Genomic DNA, 20816 nt, shown 5'->3' with positions numbered 1-20816 from the left:
AGGAGGCTCAGGGGTGACCTTATCGCTCTCTCCAGGTACCTTAAAGGAGGCTGTAGAGAGGTGGGGGTTGGTCTGTTCTCCCACGTGCCTGGTGACAGGACGAGGGGGAATGGGCGAAAGTTGCGCCAGGGGAGGTTTAGGTTGGATGTTAGGAAGTACTTCTTTACCGAAAGGGTTGTTAGGCATTGGAATGGGCTGCCCAGGGAGGTGGTTGTCACCATCCCTGGAGGTCTTCAAAAGACATTTAGATGTAGCCCTTAGTGATATGGTTTAGTGTAGGACTTGTTAGTGTTAGGTCAGAGGTTGGACTGGGTGATCTTGGAGGTCTCTTCCAACCTAGATGATTCGGTGATTCTGTGGTCTCTAGCTTTGCTTTATCAAACCTTTTAACCTGGAGGCTTCTCTAATTGCTTCATTTTGGTTCCCCTATTCATTGCATGCTAAGGGATGGAAGAATTCTTCAATGTTATGCATGTAGTTAAGTTTTATAGGTCACAGTCTGATCTGATTGTGCAGGTTTCTAAAGAACCCAGTGGTGAAATTAGCCCAGACTCAGGATACCCAAGTAACTTTCACTCAGAAACAAGAGGTTCAGGCTGGAAATGAGGAGACATTTCTTCTCAGAAAGAGCAGTCAGGCATTGGGACGGGTTGCCCAGGGAGGTGGTGGAGTCACCGTTCAAGGAGAGGTTGGACGTGGTGCTTGCAGACATGGTTTGGCGGGTGATACTGGTGGCAGGGGATGGTTGGACCAGATGATCGTGGAGTTTTTTTTCCACCCCTAATGGTTCTGTGACTTTATGACACAACCTTAATTAACACCCCAGCCCCATCCCAACCCCACAAAATGGCGCCGCCCGGCCGGGGGCGCACCGCCCTCGCGCCGCGCCACCTCTCGCGAGAGCTCGGCTGCTGCGGGCGGAGCGGCGGGGGAGGGGGAGGAGCCGCCGCCGCCGCCGCCGCCGCCCCTGCCCCGGGCCGGCCCCGGGGCTGGCCTTGGCCGCGGCAGCCGGGCACTGACGCCGCGCTCAGGTAGGTGCCGGCCGCCCCCCGCCGCTCCCGGGCCGGACCCGGCCTCGGCAGCCGGACCCGGGCTGGCCCCGGGCGGCCGCGGCCCGCCAGGCCTCGGGGCCGGGCCTTGCGCTGCCGTGTGCCCCCCCCTCCCCCCTTAAACCCCCTTTTCCTTCGTTAGCGCAGCCCTCGGCCTCGGGCGGGGGTCAGCGGGGCGGGCTGTCGCCTTTTCTGCCTTTCTGCGGGGTAACGGGAGGGGAAACAACCCCAAAAACACCGGGTCTGCCTCAGCCAGCGTGGATATTCAACACGGATTTTGCCTGGTTTTGATCTGTTTCTGGAACCTGGCGCGTGTACCTGTCAGCCCCGCAGAGCCTGACCTTCCTGTGCACAAAATATACGTGTAACGCCTTATTATACCTTATTGCGCCTCATTATAGCCTGTTACACCTTGTCGTGCCCTACCAGGTGCCGCACAGCCGCGCACTGCTCCAGGATGCGTCTTCCTTCCGTTCCGACCCTCGTTATTGGCACCTTCTCGTTAATCGCCACCTTCTCCACATCCAGGTGTCGCTTCCGTTCTGGCCTGCCCCCCCCCGGGTCCTTTCACCAGCACCCTGGTGTCGGTTTGGTCTTTGCTTTAAATCCCCCAGCTTCCCCAAGGACCTGGAGGAGCAGTGACAAGGTTGGCAGGCCGGGGAGTTTTTTTCTCCTACCTGTTTTGTCCGGGACGGAAACAGATAAGCAAGTGAAACAATCGCTGTTGCAGCCGAGCTGGTAAACTTCAGGGCTGGCTTACAAGAGTGGAAGAAGCATCCAGATACGTAGGGCTGAAGCTGACAGAGAAACCTTCAATCGAGCCTTGTCACTTTTCATTTTGCTCATCTTCTTCTCGGTGGTTTCCTTCACTTGCCCGTCTGTGTTATGCCTTGGCTGATTCTGTTTCATGCTACGAAAGCTGATGTTGCATGAGCATCCGCTTCATGTCTTGGTACCTGCTACACCGTACCTGCCTGCTCTTCTATTCCAACCACTTTGTGTAAAGGCTGCTGACTTTTTACGAGTTTTTTGCCTTTATTTTGCTCAATTAACTTGTATGACGAAAGGATAAACATTACTGCAATTTAGTGGTGGTAGGGCCTGAAGGGTATTGGTGTTGTTAGCATTATTTTGGTTTTGGCCACGCTGTTAAGAAGAACAAATTGCCTTCAAGCAGGAGTAGGGGCAGGATGTCTGAAGGCACAGCAGGTGGAACATTTCCGTTTGACTTTGGCTTTCTGTCCACCTTTTGTTGCAAGTTACTTATCATCACAGTTACCTTCTGATAACTGACGTACCAAATATTTCTCTCCATTTCAGCCACCAAATCTCTGTGTGTAATTTCCTCTGCCCTGAGAGGAGTGCTGTGTGTTACTGCTGTGCAGTTGCAAAGAAAATCGTGCTCCTTGCAGTCCAGACCCCTTCCCTTCCTTGTGTCCTGCTCGCTGACTCAACGCTCGCTTCCCAGCGCTGCGGAGTAGTTCCAGGAACCACCCCCCCCCGCCCCGTTCCTCTCCTCTTGGGCCAGCCAAAAAGTGTTGTTGCGAGGGACATGGGTGAGGATGTCACAGCGGGGGGATTCTCTCTGTAATTCTTTGGATTCTCTCCATAATTCTTCAGAAGGGCTGATGTGAAGCTGGGGTGTGCTGTGGAGATGGTGCAGCGAAACGAGATTGTAAACAATGATGAAAGCCTGACCTTTCTCTGGCAAAACTGAACTTCCTCTTGGCCTCACATACTGCAACTCCCTCAGCATTCATGTCTGAAACAAACCCGCATTCTTCAAACGCTCTACTCCATCCACGTCTCTAAAAGCAGCCATTAACTGCGTACATCTTGGTCTTTCTTTGAGTGCTGAGAATATGATCGTAGTTGCAGAACGTGGGGCTGACTGTAGCCTATTTTTGTATTTTTTTTCCTTAGTTATTTGAGTTTTGGTAATCAACTTTGTTCTTATTTCTGTTCTAGACTGAAGGCAGCAGTAATGCTAACTCTGGCAAGCAAGCTGAAGCGGGATGATGGTGTCAGAGGACCCCGTACATCCAGTCCAGCTTCTGACTCGACTCGGAGGGTGTCTGTTCGAGACAAATTGCTTGTTAAAGGTGAAAGGAACTTACACTGAGATGTTGTGGGTTTACAGCTTACAGGTCTCCAACATTGGGGTAAAATGATATTCTGAAGTATTTTTAAAGCTGTTAACGACTTGTTTCATGATTTCAAGTGCGGGGTATGTATGGGCATACATCAAACCTCCAACAGCACCCTGGCTGCAGGACAGTGATTTTCTTTGGGTAATGCACAGCATAAAAAGCTTCCCCCTTACTCTGTTGAAAAATTAATCCATCATTGGGAACTGTACAGTGTCAAATTATTATGATAAAATGTCAGCCGATAAGTGTTATTAGATATATAGGAGGAGAGTATCAGATTTTACTTGACAGGAAGGTATTTTTTGAGGAAAAACCATAACAACTGTCTGTGAGAGGAAAATAAATCCTTAAACTAGCACCAGTGTTCTGGGGGTCATTAATGGTATAATAAGATAAGAGTCAATAAACTTTAAAAAGTGTTTTAAAAAAAAAAAACCTACACAGAAAGATTTTTCTTAGGCCTGGAGTCTGGAAGTTGGGTAAGAATTAGAGAATGGAGAATAAACAGCTACTTTTTGTAGAACCAGGTTGTTTCTGTAGGTTGTTTCTGTAGGTTGTTTCTGTAGGTTGTTTCTGTAGGTTGTTTCTGTAGGTTGTTTCTGTAGGTTGTTTCTGTAGGTTGTTTCTGTAGGTTGTTTCTGTAGGTTGTTTCTGTAGGTTGTTTCTGTAGGTTGTTTCTGTTTGTAGCTGTCTCTGCATTGGGGAAAAAGAACTTGGTGGCAGTTGTGGGTAAATGAGGCAGTTGTGAGACTGAATTATGCTCTTTGTAGTAAAATAGAGGACAGCTCTTCAGTTTTGCCGAAGTACAGATAATCTTATGTTTAACAACCTGGTGCTGGCTCTTTGCAATTGCTGTGGACCTAACTGCTCACTAGTGGATGTATTGCTGTCACGGTGACTCAGAGCGGTCTATTGAGACGTTCACGTTTCCTGGTCTTGTTTCAGATCGACTTGAGATCATCACTGATGTATTTGCTTGAACGCTGTCGCTGAGCTGCAGCGTTACTTAAGGCTTTTTGTGGCGAGGGTAGGTTCTGCTGGATAACTGTATGCTGGAGCAGGCTTTCACTGCAACTCTGCTTCCTCAGAGCATTGGAAGCTGCATCAAGTAGACTGTAGGAACAGGATGTCCAAATTTTCTCTCTCTGCATTGCTGCGAGGACAAGGAGTTTCAATTCACTTTAAATTCTGATGTAACTCCTGTGAAAAGTTTGCTTTAGACTTCCAGTTTGGTGTTGTATCTGGACCAGCGCGGTTCCTTTCACAATTGTGTGGTATGGAACTGAAATAGCCTGTTGTAAGCACAACTTCAGGTGGCTGTGATAGATTTGCAAGGAAGTTGGTGGGAGCCTGGAAGAGTAGTGGTAAGGAGAGGCTGTTGGTGAGGTTTGGGTGGGCTGCAGGTATCAGATGTCAGTTCCAGAAAGGGTGAAAGGCCAAGCTCTGTCTCCTGGCAGCTGTGAATTAAAAACCAGTCTCTCCTATGAAAAGGAAAAGCAATTCTGGTGGAAGGCGAGATGAGAAAAGAAAAGGCCCCGGGTGTGCTGTCCTTGTTTGCCCCAGCTTTTGTGCTGAGCTTAGCATCGGTGCGAAACCTCTGACCTGGAAGAACAAGGGGCTGTGGTCAGGGGCACTGGAAAGCTGAGCGATGGCTGTGCTTTTTCCACAGCACTCCTGGATCCTTTTTGGCCTCACGTTGGGCCATAGCTTCTGAGTCAACACGAGAGCAGCAGGCACCAGGTCTGCACGGCACTCACGCAGCAGTTCACACGCGGTGGGCTGTCTTGGAAGCTTAGCTGAGGGTGATTTTGGCGCAGCACCCTAAATCCCACCTCGCTCCGGGAGCTGGCAGCATGGACTTAGGTCTGATAGCTGCCTTCTTGATAACAATGACCTGTGGAGAGATGCTTTCCTCTTCCTAGTCTGTGGAAAGCTGGCGAGTGTCTCATCAGCCCTGCAGGCAGGTGTCTAGGCCAGCTTTACTAGGGATATCACCCAGACACAGCCAGGACCTTTTATCTGGAGGTAAGGACAGCCTTGTTTGTGCTGACAGCACGGTCTGGGAAAGCGTTGCAGGATCCCTTTGAAGGATGCATTTGTCATGCTGATAACCCTGCGGTGCTCGATGTGTCGTGTACACGAGCTGGTAAACAGATTGGTGGCGTTTGGAGTAGGCCTTAGATGGCCTTGACCTCAACTGCTGATAAATGTAGGCAGTGCTTTCACACTTAAAAACTAAGTGTGGCCAACTGCACGTGCCTGTTAACTGATACAGCCTTAGAACAGGGAAAAAGGGATAATGTGGGTATGATTGCATGCTGTGATAGAGGAGGAAAACTCAAAATATTTTTACTGAAAGTGGAAGTACGTGAGCTATCAGCTGAATTTTACCAAGTGCTGTCCTCGATTTGGTGCTGGATGCAAGTGAAACAGACTTTTAATCCCAATTCTGTGAAAAAGTTGCTCCTGAAATGCTGGTGCCCTTTGTTATTTGTTACAAGCTGTCCCTTTGAGTGCTTACCTGTCCTGTAAGGTTACTTATTCAAGTATCGACAGTGGCTCAGCGTGCTGTGGTGTTGGGTTATGCCATGGGCATGGTCCAGAAGGAAAATCTCTGTCCCTGAAGTTTTGTGAAGGGAAGTAGTTCTGAGATAGCCGGATCTTCCCTTGCAGCTGCTTTTTCCCTGGGGTGATAGAGTCGTGGTTTGGAAGCAGGCTGTCCTCCGCTGGTCAGCCCTGCAAATACCAGAGCACGTTTGGGAGGTTAGTGGGGCATGTGCCTCTGTGGTGGGGAACACCACAAATGCTGGCCTTGAAAGGCAGAACGTTCAGAAAGGAGCTGCAGACAAGCCCAGGTATTATGTGAGTTTAATATTATCTAATCAACACGGCTACTAAATTGAATCAAAAACAAAGGGCATGCCAGCATGTCAGCAGCAGCCTCGTGCGTGCTTACTGATCACAAAGGCTGTCACTCGAACTACTTTTTTTTGTTGCTTTGCATCTAAACAGCATCTGGTTTTATATCACCACTGCTGCTTAGTTTGATTGCAAATGACAGCTTGAGCTAACTTAATTTCTAAGAAAGCGAGTTAGTGTGGTTTATTCCTTGGTCTTCAGCATGCCTGGGTTTGCAACTAGATTTAGGCAACCTGAAAATGTCAGATGTGTTAAGTGTGTGAGCCTGAAAGAAACCAAGTGGGAAACTGGTCTTAAAAAATAAGGTAGATGTGCACTGTAAATAAAAATTAGGAGAATCCATAAATTGGCTTTTTTCAAACCTTCAGGTACAGTGCTATCCCTTGTCACTATAGTAGGCGGGGAAAACAGAGAGGTGAGAATAAAATTGTACTTTTGAGAAGTAAAACAAACAAAGAAACAAACAAAAAACACTTCATTAACACCCCTGAGGTTACGGGAGGAGTTGTTTAGAAAATTCTGCTTTAACTTCTGCACGTTGTGTGACTTACTCACAAAAGTATTTCCTTTTCAATGATGCTTTTATGTCCCCCAGAGAGACATCCCTTATTTTGGGAGAAAACAATGGAAAACTCCTTGATAAATAAGCGACGTATTTCTTGTAGGGGAAACCACCAGGTCACAATAAAATGCTTGCAGTGTACCTGTGATGGGTACTGTAGAACCAAAAAGGCACGAGAAGGGTTCAAGTTAATTTGAGGAGGGAGAGAGAAGGAAAAAGAACCATTCACTTTGAATTATTTCCTCTAGGGCTTCACTGACAAGGGGAAGCCTGGGGCAGTGTATCCCTTCGCTTTTACACATCTGGTTTTTAGTGCACATGAAGTGATGCCTTGCAGAGTGAGAGGGTTCTAACCCCAGCGGCTCTTTGTAGTTAAAGGTGTCAGGCTGGCGAGTTCAATAACAGAATACATAGAAGCTAAACGTGGGATTTGGTAGTGGCTTGTTTAAGAACAAACATCTGGAATGAAATGGAGAAGAAAGAGTAAGAAGAAATCTTACTTCATCAAGAACCTGTTGGCGTCAGGCAGGTGGTTTGACTTCTCACCCTGATCCGTACCGCTGCACAGGTCAGAGGAGCTAGGCATGGAAAGCTGTAAGACAGCTGTAAGACAGGTGAGAATTAGGGGACAAACAGCATTTTCCTACTAGGAGCAATGCTTAGGGAATCGAGTTTTTGTTAGAGCTCCAAGGTATTTCTTCTCTAGCAGCCTTAAAGATGTGCGCTAAACGGGAGAGGGGAGCTGGGGACAAAACCAGGAGAAATAAGTGCTGTTGTGGATGAGAAGGCTAATTTCAGTCGAGGAAGAAACACTCGGTGCGCTTAAAGTGCGGTGGGAAGCATATGTTTGAGTCGTGGCGGGGCAAGTAAACAAAGCACTGTGTATTTGTCCCCAAGCGGAGCTGGGGACGGGGAGCAGAGCAACTCGACGACAGTTTGTGCCTTACTGGATATAACCTGCACGTGGGTCTGTCGTAAAGCATATGCCTGCACACATGTCAGTGTGTGTTCCTATTTCTGGCCCGAGAATTGCCGTGGCTAGGGAGAATTATTGTTTGTGAAATCGTTTATAAATAGCTCCGGCTGCTTGTGCTGAGCTTTCTCCCGTTCTGCAAAGTTCCTCAAGCTGTTTCGGGGACATCAGCGGTGTGCAGTCAGCTCTTCCATAGCCTGTGGTGGGCTGGAGTTCAGCCCCTGCCTTTTTAGCCTTTTGGTGTAGCCTCTGGAGCTGTTAAACCATTCCACGCTGGCGTTAGAGGGGTGTACACAGGAAACCCTTCAGTTCTTCAGTGGCTGAGCTGCAACCTGTCCGTGCCGGGGAGGAAAGGCGGTGGGGAGACAGTGAGTTACTGCTTCCAGCAAGTGCACGCAGGGCACTGCAAATACACGTTCCTTGGGCTACTGCAGCGGTTGGTCACCGTCAGTGCTGGTAGGTTGTTTCAGATTGCCCCAAATGTTGTGGGCAGTACATGAATTGTGGGCCTTTTGTCCTTTTTTTTCAGTGGAGACTGGGATTTTAAAGAATGCAATGGTGATTTTTTTGATGTAGAAGCGTGAAACACAAGTCAAATAAGCATCGTGCTTGCTGCAGTGTCCAGCCAGGTTTGGGAAGCACAGATACAAGAAGAGTGCTGGGGAGTTGTTTTGAGATCAGTTTGGATTCTGTGCCAAAAAAAAACCACCTCCCCATATCTTAATCTTAATTATAATTTTCTTTAGATGTACATTTTTAAGAGTTGGTGTTCAGATCTCGTACACGTTGTTAGCCCAAATTAATAGTTGGTGTCTGTGCAGGCTAGAAAGTGAAGTGAGAAATCAAGCCGGGAAAAGAAAACGTACAGGAAATGCAGATGTACACTTGATTAGGTTTCCTAGAACTTGAAAAGTAAAAGGGTGAGGTAGCTTCCTGCATCTTAATCATAATTCTGTAAAATGTACAAGCAGTTGAAAGTTAGACTTCGGTGTAAAGTAAAGAAGAGGGAAGAAGCAGCAGGTCTTCCAAAGAGGGCAGCATGGAGAGAGAGGGGTTTAGGAATAAAGGCTGTGGCACCGTGCTTGGAGGTGTCCCCCAAAAGGTGGTGTGTCGCCCGAGGCAGTCTGTAGCTGCCGGTGGTGCAGGACGTGAGCAGGTTTTTTCCAGGGAGATGCTGCTCCAGCAGGCTGTGCCCCTCCTGTGCTCGTTTCCATCATCGGGCTGGCACCCTGCTTCTCGAGGTGTGTCTGCCCCTGTGGCTTGCAGCCTGCAGGGTTTGGGCTTTTGGTATTTCCGTGCCTTACGTAGACAAGCTGGGAGGCTTGGACGATGCCAGCTTTTGAAATGCCAGTGCTCTGTGCAGCAGAAGCCTGGCGCTCTGCTCTTGGCGCAGCTGGACCCTCTCATCGCACCAGGGTGCGCTTGCTTCCTCTGTGGGGCAGAGGAGCAGTTTTAGTAATAAATTGCGTGGCTTAAAGAGAAATTTCAAGGTAATTCTCCAGCGAGGCTTAATTATATTTTAAGTGAAATTTGATTTACGGCGTGGTTTAAATTAGATCTGCCAATTTGGGCTTCGAGTATGGTTTTATGCTTGCATAAATAACAGTATGTTTTTTTTTCTTTCAACAGAGGTTGCAGAACTTGAAGCTAATTTACCTTGTAAGTACAGCATTTAATGGCACGTGTTTTAAGGGCAAAAGGACCGTTGATCTGATTGTTTTGACTGAAGTCTGAGCGCTAATGATGTATTCGTTAACTGGAGGGCAAGCTGTGCAAAACTCTGCAGTCCAGGTTATCTTTATTGGAGTCGTGGACCCTTGCTGGTGTCCTTTGGAAGGGGATCCTATTGATCGTCTGGTTATGTTACAGAACCTGACTGCTGGGGGAGTGGGAGCTTCCTTGTCACGAAACCCACAAAGTTACCTGGAGCTGAAGAGTACACTCGCTGCTGTTTCTCCTCTCTTCATTTAAAAAACTCTAAATGCTGATTTAGAGGCCGAGCAAATAGGTAACTTCTCAGGAAATGTGCTGTCAGCCTGCTGCTTTTTTGTTTATTATAGTATTTATTATGCACGCTCTAACCTGGTGTGCTATTTAAGTGGACATAATAATGAAAAATAATGACCAAAATTAACAAGATTCCTAAAAAAGGAGCTTGGGAGCTACCACGTAGCAGGCTTGGGGGCACTTTGAGGGCACATCACTGGCTCTATGCAACTTCCCCTGGCGCGTGCTCTTATTTCAGAGGAGTCCAGGATGCTTCCCCTGCAGAGAGCGAGGTGTGAGCTGCTCGCTGCAGCCTGTGAGCTCACGTGCAGGGTGCTGCCGTGCCGTGCAGTCACGCTGTCCTGCCCATATGCTTATCTTCCAAAGAAAAGCAGTGAATGTGCCCTCTGATTACACTGGCAGGTAACCCGTGATGTTTCCAGTCTTCTCCATCGGAGAAAAGCTTTGGCTGTTTTTTTTCCCCTCCAGGTTAGACCTCTGAGTGCTGCTTCTGCTGAGCCTCTTCTATTTGCATGCCTCTAAATCAGCTGTCAGGTCTCAAAAATCAGACTTCTCAGTGTGCAGACTGCCTGATGGGAGGAATTGAGGGGGGAAAAACACAGACGAGGAGCAGCAAAAAGGGATGGCGTGAAGGAGCATTATTTATCTCTTCCTTTTTGTCTGCTCTTCTTTCTTTGAGGCAATTACAGACATCTTACACAGTAGTTTTAGCTTTTAACTTATTGCTTAGACTCCTCTATGTGATAATAAACTGTTGAAAAATGTGTATTGGGGTTTGTAGCTATTACACTGAATGCATTACTAGGGTTTGCGTAAGCTTCTACTTATTTCTGCAGGCAAATAGGATCTGTAGCTTTGCTGCTATTTATCTTCTTGACTAAGGAAAATAAGACAGCCAGCTTGATAGATTCAGAAGCTAACGGCTGCATAATATGGGTAATAATGTATCCATGGATATACGTGTCTTCTGCCAGCTTGACATCTTGTCTGTGCCATAATCCCAAAAGGCCAGCTCTGTGCATGAGAGGCAACTACTTTGTGCCATCAAAAGCAAACAAAGGGCTGTTATGCTCCGAATTTGCATCTGTTGAACTGAAACTACTGACTAGTTTCCTAACAGCCCCCACACAACCTCGCAGATGGATGTTTTCGCTTCTTTTTTCACTTGTTCTTCATTCTCATTATTGTCCTTAAATTCCTTTAGTCTGAGAGTAAGAACACAGGGTTTGTTCTGAACCTTCGGAACTTTTGCTCTCAATGCGTGTTCTTGCTGATAACATAAAAAAGCACAAATATGCAGTAGTTGTACACACACATTTTGAGGCAGTCTTGGATGCTGCATATGCCTGCAGTATCTGTTTGATTTCCAGTCACCTGCTAACTTTTGAACAGTGCAGTAGCTGCAGTCGCTCTGGAATCATGCTGTCTGGAGCGGTCAGGTCATCAAATTCAAACAGTTCCTGGCTGATTGCGAAGCCTTGGTAGGAAGAAATGTTGTCTCATGAATTAAAATGTGCACATTGCCAATGCAGTGTTAGTTTGCTAATTAAGTCCTTTTTAACAGAACATTTCATTAATGAAATTCATTATAAAAAGCACTAATGAAATGTAGACTCTTCCCCCCCCCTTTTTTTTATTTTGGTGCAAAACCCTGAAAAACTAATCTACTTTCGAAGAGCTAATTTTTGAAGGGATAGGGCAAGGATCTGACTGCCTGTTAGGAATCTGAACCTTGCCTTGGGTGTAGTAAAGTAGGCTGATAGTGGCCCCCAGCTGGGGTGAGGAACAGCTTTGTTCTATATGTCGTCTGACTTGGGATGGAGCTGTCAGGAAAGCTTGTATCTCAGCACACCTCGTAGTATAAATAAAAACTAGTAGGAGCAGCATAAATAAAAATAAATATAAATACTTTGCTAGCATGGGGCTGTGGTTGCAAGACCTCTTGGGAACTGCAGTGTATTATCTATCAAATGTTAAGACGTACAGGTTACTGCTAAAGAATTGTAAGGAAGAAATGCTGCTTCTGTATGCTGACTTCTAGCATCTGGGCAGAAGATAATTCTTTTGGTGTTTTCAAGTCCATGAGACAACGTGGTTTACTGAAAGGAAATAAACTCCCTAACAGCTCAGAGAAGTGAGGTTCAAGTACTGCAGGTGAGCTCCAACTGTACGGAGGAGAGGCACTTGAAGAAAAAGTGGAGGAAATCAGGTGACTGGAATGCAGGGATTAATCAGGGTGTGAATTTGGAGGATATGAAAGATGATATATTTGTTTTCCCACCAATGGAGATACGCTTGTCTGATGCAAATTGCTCTTTTGCTTCACAGGTACATGTAAAGTGAATTTTCCTGACCCAAACAAGCTTCATTACTTTCAGCTAACTGTAATCCCAGGTAATTTTCTTAAAAAAAAAAAAAAAAAGTTGCTTTTGTTTCTGTGTGTGTTGGTGGTTAGGGAACATAACGCAAAGATTGCTTAAAAAATACAATAAACTTTCTAATTAAGGAAAGACTGGCTGTAATGCAGTGATTATTTTATAGGGGCAATGGAAAAATTGGGCTGGATTTTGAGTACTAGTTGGTAATAAAAATGCCATTAAAATCAGGCAGGTTCAGTAAGTATTCAGGCCTTAGTTGCTAATTTTGATCGAAACCTTTTTTTTTTCTGAGCCAATTTCAAGTCATTTTATTAGCTGAGGAAAAAATGTGGGCTATTTCTAGAGAAATGAATGTTTTACAGCCCTGTTACGTTGCAGATTTATTATTTTCTACGGATTACTTAGTTCTGTAGAGCTGAAAAGGTAGATCACAGGTGTGGCACTTCAGGAAAACTTCAAATCAATGCGTGTTTGAAGATGCTTAACAATTAGGAGTCTCTTCGTGTTTGAATGTCCGAGTATGTGGAAATTAGGTCTTTTAATATGACTTAAGTATGCTGCAGAGCTTCTGCAGGCAGGTTGTTCAATAAAACAAAGCCTCAGAACTACCTTTTCAGAATTCATCACTTCCAGGTGAGTTTCTTAATAGCAATCAGAATTTATGGAGTTAGCTCATGGCTGTTTGAGAGTAGAAAGCTGTGCTTGTGTTCTGTGGGTGAATTTGCATGGGATTTGCATCTCTCTAAACTTCAGGAACACTTTTTGTCTGTTACCTTTGAGACTCCACAACAATTCAAATGAGAACGCTGATACGTGCTGTACATGGCACACGTGAGTTGGGTGTGCGGGGATCAGTGTCTCCTTGCCAGCTAATTCTGGTAGATTTTTCTGTAGATGTTTATTGACAACAGAACTTGTGTGCAGTATGGTGGTCGTTGTGATGTCCTACCTTCTGCAATTAATGGTTTACGTTTAGTAGAGTTATAGGAATAGTTTTGGTAATCAGTATCTTGGTATTGAATAAACACTAGATGTCACTGTTGCTTCTTATTACCCCAAATCAACGAGCACTTCCTTGGCAGTAGGAATCCTGGGTTATCTTTTAACATATTAATTCATGTGACCCCTTTTGGGGATGGAAAAATGAGTAAGACTGCCCTAGTCTGTATAATGAAAAATAAATGCAGGTGCTATTGTCAAACTTGTAACCCCTCGCTGTATGTAGGAGGTGTATTCACGCTTAGTCGGTGAGTGTTAGTCTGTTTGCACCAAGTCATTGTCCTTCCGTTTGTGAATACTTCCTTGCTATGTTTTGGAAATGAGCTGAATTCATGAATTCATCAGAGCACAAGTCAGGGATGTCTTGAATATGAAGCAATGATGGCTTCTTCGTACCAATGTTAAGGTGTCTAAATACATAATCATTTTATTTGTTTGTTAACTGCTGTGCAGCAAGATGTTGCAGTCGGGAGGCAGCCCTGGAGTGCAATGCATGGGTTCTGTGCTAGCTTCATTGCTGAAATGATCCCAGGAATGAGATGATCTTAATTAACATTTTGTTGCTCTAAATATAGCTGCACAGCTGAAGTCTCTGCAGTTGTAGCCTGAGCGAAGTAAACATCTATTTTCAGGTACAGAATCTTGTGATCGGCTGCAACTTAGCACAGCCCTGTCAATGCAGAGCACGACACGTACAAGAAAATCTTTGTAGCTTTCTAATTACCTTTATTATAGAGAAGGTTTTTTTGTTTTTGTTTTTTTTTTTCTTTAGAGAATGCTAACTCTGTTTTCTCTGGGTTAGCAGAGGGGCTGCTAAGTGGTTTTCCTGGAATTTTTCTGGCTCAAGAGGGAAAAAAAACCCTTGTCTGGAGGCAATTATTTTTGTAGTGTCTAAACAGTGTTGCATGAATCTTGACAGTTAGAAGGCAGAGCCAGTTCTCCTCCTCCCACCTGCAAGTGTCTCTGGCGTTGCACTGCCGAATTACTTACAGGAATCCTGCTCACACACGTGGTTCTGAAGGGAGCGCTTCACAAATATCTCTGTGGCTTTCCAGTTGCAGAACGAGAGCTGGGCTCAGCGCAGCTGCTGGTGCCAGGGAGTATCTGATGCTTTCTCGCAGTTTTCGCTGCTCAGGGCTGCGTAGGAAGCATGTGGCAGCCAGGTTTGGTAGTCTGCACAGTGAACTGGTGCTTGCTGGCTCACACCTTTGGGTTCTGAGTTTGCTTATCTGCAGTTAGAAGCTGCATCCTTCCACGAAAAATCTGGTGAAGGTGTGCTGATTGTTTTAAATTCATGTTTTACGTTTACATTTCTTGTTCTGATCAATGTTAAAGCCTGAATTCTGTAACTGCACTTCATAGGGAATCCTACCCCAAGACAGTTTCCCAAAGTTACCATGCAGATACCAGTTGAACGTGTTTAACCTTGGAAGTGCCTTCTGCAGTCTGGCCTTATTTTACTGACAGTGTTGCTGGGCGCTTTGTTTTATGCAGTCATTTGGAATGTGGCTGGTCGTGAACGGACAATAAAAGAAGCTTCTTTGGGTTTGAATAAGCAAATAACATCAAGCAGAAATACTTCAGCTCCTTTGTTCTCCACGTCCCACAATAACCTTTCTTAGTATTTAGTGTCACAAAATCATTCTGGTGGCTGAGTTTCAAATGAAAATTGGCTTTCAGAAAATTTTGACAAGGATGACTGTTAATTTCACGTAAAAAGTGTTACTTTAACTTGTACTCAAGAAATTTTGTTTCCTTTGTGGTACGGCTCTGTGCAGTGCACGATGAGGGGAGGTATAGCAGAGAAAATGGCTAAAAAATAGATTTTATTGCCATAGCGTGTGCAAACTGCGTGTTCCTGAGGCAGGTTCTGCTGCCTTTTGCTGCTGTCTGAAGCACTTGTTCTCTCCCTTGTGTCATCGAAGCAATTGTTCCGCCATTGGAAAAAATGCCCTTATGGCACCATTTGCCTCCGCTCTTATTTCTGCACCGGTACCTTATTGGATCAAAAGCCAGATGAAATAAGGAGATGGCTGCCTACAACCCAGGCGGTCCTGCTCCGCTTGGAGCCCCAAATTGGCAGCTGAGATGTGGTAATGACCTGGCAGGGGAAGGTGAGTTTGGGTAGCTTGTACATGAAGAAAACCGGAGGAAGGTATAGAGTTAACGGGATCTCCCAGACGGTTGGGTAGGTTAGGGTTAGCGTGCTTATTTGAGTCGCATTCTTCAGGTAATTACTACAGTCTGTTTTCTGTTTTGCATGCCGCAAAATGACAAACGTCAGTGAGCATGGCTGAGCAATCAGCAGTGCTCATTCAAGGAGCTACTGTCAAAAGCACATCCTTTGTGGCCTGCCCTAATTATCTTGCGTTTTCTTTTAAAGCAGCAAAATAACTTAGTATCTTCACAGCACTTTTAAGCATCAAACCACCTCGCAAACACAAACTAAGATCGGAGTCAGGCTGTTAGTAATGAAACTCAAGACTGAAGTGGGAGGAATGTTAATGCAGCTTGAAGGCAGAAATTTAAGCAGCAGGAGAAAATCAGGAGCTCAGACTTGTTCCCTTTTTAGAAAAGTCTCATAAGTGGGCAAGTTATGAGCTAAAGCTATTTTAATTGACCATTTTACTTACAGGGCTTTTCTTGCTGTTAACTTTGCCAAAACTTCATTTTTTTTCGCAGCACAGTTACGTGGCTGAAAAATCAAGGGTTTATGAGTCTGTAGGGATGCAGGGAAGGAACAACCACGTGGGAGAACCTCTGTACCCTACCTCCATGATGAAGGGTTAGCTTCTCAGTGCATTGCAAGATCTCTGGCTGGGCAGAGGTGCAAGATTTTGCTGTGAATTTGAGCTTTTGGTAATGAGCAGCGTGTTTAGTGAAAAGATCTACAAACATACAGGAAGAATCGTTTCAATAAAAAAAAAGAAGGTAGGGAAGGAATGTTTTACCCTTCAAACAGGAGAGGTGCTCCAGCCCTCTGATCATCTTGGCACTCCTCTGGACCTGCTCTAACAGATCCCATCCTTCTTCTGCTGGGGGCCCCAGACAAGAGCTACCCTGGGCTGTGTCTGCCTCGTGGGATACAGCAGAGAAAGGGAAGAACCACCCTTCAGCTTTTTTTTTGTCCTCTCCTTGCGCATCTTTTGAGCAATCTCAACAGCAATCTTGCTGCCTGTGCTTTTAGGTGAGGACACACATTAATTAATGCTGCTGCGCAGGGAGGCTGCGGGCCTGGTGTTTTTGGTGTGCGGGGACGTGGAGCATGGCTTTTCTCTTGCTGTTGGGCTGGCAGCAATCTGACAGCCTTCTGGCAAGCTCTCCTCCCCTGGAGCCGTTTTTGAATGTTTCTTTTGGACAATTGGATTACAGCGAAGATTGATTAAATCTGAGAGTTGCTCTGACATAAGGCACATGCAGCTACATCCATCAGCAGGCATCTATTTCACATTAGCAGGGGTGGAGCACGAAGGGCTGCTGTGCGCTACGCTCTGAGGCCAGAAAATCCAGGAACTATTGAAACGAAGCCAGTGGAAATAACTTCCCACTGCTGGGCTTTGCGAGCAGCCTTCCCAGAGTTGCTGCTTCTTTTACCTTGCAGCAGCCTTCTCCCCGTGCATTCGCACGTGGGTGTTGTGTGTGACGGCTTAAGCTGGGAAGTGATAGCCTGATAAATGCCTGCGGGCCAAAGGGCAGCCAGGAGGCTGGTGGGAGGCTTCGAGGTACGTGGTTTGAGCTGTAACAAGCGCTGAATTCCCGTCTGGTGTTGGTTGTGCTATTATGCTCACCGAAAGAGCGATTTGATTCTTCCCACTAGGGTTTTACGAGGAATGGCATCGTGTGGGTTCCTGCATCCTGGTTAAAAGGCTGGTACACGGTGCTAGCTGGTGGATAAAGTGCATCAGCTGCGTCCTACAGGGTAACTCGGTGGTGGCTGGGCTGTTTGAACTCCAAGCAGAATGTTATTCCACTTCCATAACCATTCTTTCTTGCAACAGCATCTTGCCTCAAGTGTTTGGTAGTTTTGGAGCACTTTCATTGAAAGGATATTGGTATAACTCGCCGTTTATATATGTGGTTCTTTAAAAATGGCTTGCTTTACTCTTTTTTTTAATCTCTAGTACATGTGGAAACAAAAGATAAATGCTTTGACTTGCCTTTTTTTCCGTAAAAAATCAGCGCATGTGCAGTTACTCGCTGGTAACGCGTTAGCAGCGTGCCTGAGAGGTCTGGTTAATAAATCAAACACTTCACAATTGAATTGGAGTGGAAATGGAGGATGTATTTGAAAAAACTATGTTCTGGGCAGGCTATTAAAGTGAGATTTGCAACAGCTAAGGCTTGCAGCTCCGTGCAGGTGGATGTGGGTGAGGAGCTCAGGTCCTCAGGAGCTGCAGGCTGACTGATACCTACTGTATTATCTCTAGTTACACCTAACTAGATATCTCCAGAATTCATATTTTACAATCTAGCAGTTCTAATAACTCAGCATCGAGTCTGAGGTTGGCAGAGGCAGGCAGATTTCCCTAACTGATACATCGTCAGAGGATAATTGTCAGCTGGAAGACCTGACTTGCCTTTTCATTGTAGCACGCTGCGAAGCGTGCTCTCGCACACCGTTGTTTCTATTAGGGTAAGTAATTGCCAGCTCACGGCTGAGGATGAAGGGGTTGAGCAGGATTTAGCATGCATTGGCAAGCATCCTGTGTAAGCAGCTCCTCCTGAGAGCTGGATTTGGGGTGCCACAAGCCCTGTGGCCATCGTATGGCACAATTTTGTAGAGACAAACATGAGAAGTTCAAAGGTTAGTCTAGCTTGGTGTCACCTGGTACCGTGATCACACAGGTCCGGGACTGATGACTCTTCTGATTTAATAATTTCTACTGTACAGGTTTTGGGGAGGGTGGAAAACACCATGTTCACACTCTTTGGAGTAGCAGGCAGCTAGCATTTTGGTATTTTTAAAAAAATTTTTGGTGATAAACTAATGCTGTTTCTTGAATCTTTGTTATGACATGATGTGTATTACATGGCATCCTTTATTTTCTTAGGTAATCATTTTAATGTTTGTTTTTTTCTAGATGAGGGCTATTACCAAGGTGGAAAGTTTCAATTTGAAATTGAAGTTCCTGATGCCTACAATATGGTGGTGAGTATCTGTCATTAATCCAGTAGTCGTTAATTTCCTTTCTACCTAATAGGATTTGAGAGGGAAGTTGGCAGTGAGATTAAGAAAGGGTCTTGTGCCTGTTGCTAGATATTGTAGAGATGTAGAAGAATCTTGGATGTCTGGAACGTTTGCAGGTCACCTAACCCCTGCTTCGAGCTGGGGTAGCATTAAAATCGGATCTGGTTGCTCAAAGCCTTGGCCAGGTGGGGTTTGAAAATCTGAGGATGGGGATTGCACAGCCTCTCTGCGCCTCTCTTCCTGTGTTTGATTACCCTTGTGATTTTTTTTTTCTTAGGTCAGAATTTCCCTTGTTGCAGCTTGTCTGTCACCTCTTCCTTTATCCCTGTGCACCTCTAAGAAGAGTCTGAGCCCTGTAGACCGTACCTTTAGGGAGGTGCAGACAGCAGTAAGGTCTTTTCGCCTTCCCTTCTCCAGGCTGAACAAACCCGGGTCCCTCAGCCTCTCCTCATGCTCCGTGCACTGCAGCCTCTGATTAATGTGGCTGGGTGCTGGGCTTGCTCTGGTTTGTCCACAGGTACGGTGGCAAGTGGCCTCCTTTTGTGCCCTCTGCCAGTTCTGCTGCTTGTTTCCCAGGCTGCTTAATTAAATATCTTTAAAACAAACACACACACAAAAAAAAAACCACCACCAAACCCAAACAAACCTATTTCAGTGGTTATTAAGCAAACAGCCTTCCAGAGGACCTCCAAATGATTGCCGTATCTTATTATAGATAAATAGAAAGCTCCAGAGAACTTTTGAAGCATGAGAAACATTATTTCATTATTATCCTCTACTAAAACTGCAGATCCTGGCAAGGGAGGTGGAGGTACAATTACGATAAAAATAACTTCAGACATTGTTTTCAGAGTTCAGCTGTCAAAAGGAAAAGATTGACTCCAAAAATGGAAAGCAGTTGGGGCATATGTCTGGTTCTCCTGAATTACTCTTGCTGTTCTGTGTTCTGATAATTTGATATGTAAGGAAACTATATTCATTTGAGCATTTGAGTTGCAGTAATCGCATTTAGAGGTATGAATTATGAAGGAAGCCTTACTTTCTTTAAAAATGTTCAAACTAAATGATTTTGCTTGTTTTTGTAACTTTATTTAACATTTCTTCTTTCCGTTTCCTGGCCTCTGGTGGTAGTAGTTCAGAGCTCTTCTTTCAGAGGCTGAAAAACATGTATGGGAGGATGCTGGAGAAATGCGTCCGAGAAGACCTTTGACTTGTGTTCAGATGCACCAGGCCTAAATCCAGCATCATATATATGTAGTGGCTGCAGTTACAGCATTGTTTGTTTATATATAACAGAATAACTGGGTTGGCATTCCAGAAGATGCCTTCACAAGTTTCCTAATGTTCCTTTATTTATAGTCAACAAATGCATGGGACGTGCACTATAGTTTTTAAAAAGGTCCTGCTTGTGGAGGACCTTAGCATTTCTGAAGCAGCTTGATTCTTTGATTCTGATTTTGATTACTTGATTCTTTGCTTTGGGAATGGGTAAAGAGAGAAAAGTAATGCTCTTTGGGGATTTGGAACTCCATTGCAGTTTAGTGTTTTATTGGGACTGGTCAAAACCAAACCCTGGATCCTGGGCGTCTATCGATAGGCTTCTGTTAGTACATCTGGTGTTTCCAGTTGTGTTTTCTTTTTGGTTTGAAGCTCCCCTTATAACCTTGCCAGAGAATTCCGTGTGTGTTTTACACACTTGTGTGGGTATGTGCATACAATAGATACATAGGTGGTCGCTTATATAGATATATAGGTGGCCACTTAAATGTCTGCATCCTTCTGCGAACTTGAATAAACTGAGCCATCACATACCTGAAAAACATGGAGGAGGAACCCTCTGATGTTCTCACCTGCCTGATTTTTTTTTTTAGTCATCCTCAGTAAGAGTTTAACCACTGTGGCAATGATGGGCACGGGGAAATAGACAAATACATATACACTCAGTTTAATTTCTTAAACTCTCGAGTTTAAGGTATTCACCTGAACAACGCTGTTGCAGGAAAGTACTTGCTATGTGGTAACAGGAGAACAAAATGTTAATTTAGATCTGTTTAATTGCTATAATTAAAAAATCTTCTGGTTTGTTACGGCTCCCTGCTCAACATTGACAGAAAATTTACAGCAAATGTTAACGAGATTTCTGAATCCTGAGCACCTGCCTCTCATTCAACACAAAAGTGAAGTTTGCCTTTGTGCAATTTATTTAAAAAAGAAAAATGCAGGTGGCTGAATGTTGAGGGCTGGCCAGGTTATTAATGAACATGTATAAATTCAGAAATATTGTGAAAATAATATAGTTTGTTTTTCTGCAATGAAACTGAGATCAGTGGTGGTGATGTTTTTAACGTCTCTTTAGAGGGGCCAGTGCTCTTCCAGCCTCCAGGCGAAGTTGGGATATCGCACATCTGCATCAAGCTGCCTGCAGTAGTGCTGAGCATGGCTGTGTGAGTAGGAGTATAACCACCAGGCAGGTCATTATAGCCATCATTTTCTAGTTAATTTCTTGAGCTTGTATATAAGAAAAAAATCTGGTTTTAATGCTATCAAATGCATAATTTGTAGTGTAGTTTCTGTAACAGCATCCTATAATC

The 20816-nt window shown here is 45.0% G+C and overlaps 1 protein-coding gene across 4 annotated transcripts in view; it reads left to right on the top strand.

Annotated features, from left to right (window-relative positions):
* Positions 1-908: 908 nt before the first annotated feature.
* The window catches only part of UBE2F (ubiquitin conjugating enzyme E2 F (putative)), a 66723-nt gene continuing 46815 nt past the window's right edge, over positions 909-20816 (top strand). For 2 of the 4 annotated variants that reach the window (XM_083841430.1, XM_083841429.1), the window contains exons 1-5: positions 919-1031; positions 3018-3151; positions 9283-9312; positions 11989-12054; positions 18119-18186. In XM_083841430.1, coding sequence (XP_083697556.1) covers positions 3034-3151; positions 9283-9312; positions 11989-12054; positions 18119-18186 — 282 coding nt within the window. In that variant the 5' untranslated portion in view covers positions 919-1031; positions 3018-3033. Of the gene's footprint in view, positions 1032-3017; positions 3152-9282; positions 9313-11988; positions 12055-18118; positions 18187-18502; positions 18753-20816 lie in introns of those variants that run through there. The other 2 variants (XM_083841432.1, XM_083841431.1) reach the window with 2 other exon arrangements.

The sequence above is a fragment of the Anser anser genome, assembly GCF_964211835.1.
Source record: "Anser anser genome assembly, chromosome: 6".
Taxonomy (NCBI): domain Eukaryota; kingdom Metazoa; phylum Chordata; class Aves; order Anseriformes; family Anatidae; genus Anser; species Anser anser.
Note: the sequence above shows the minus strand (reverse complement) of the source record. Positions and strands in the feature narration are given on the sequence as shown.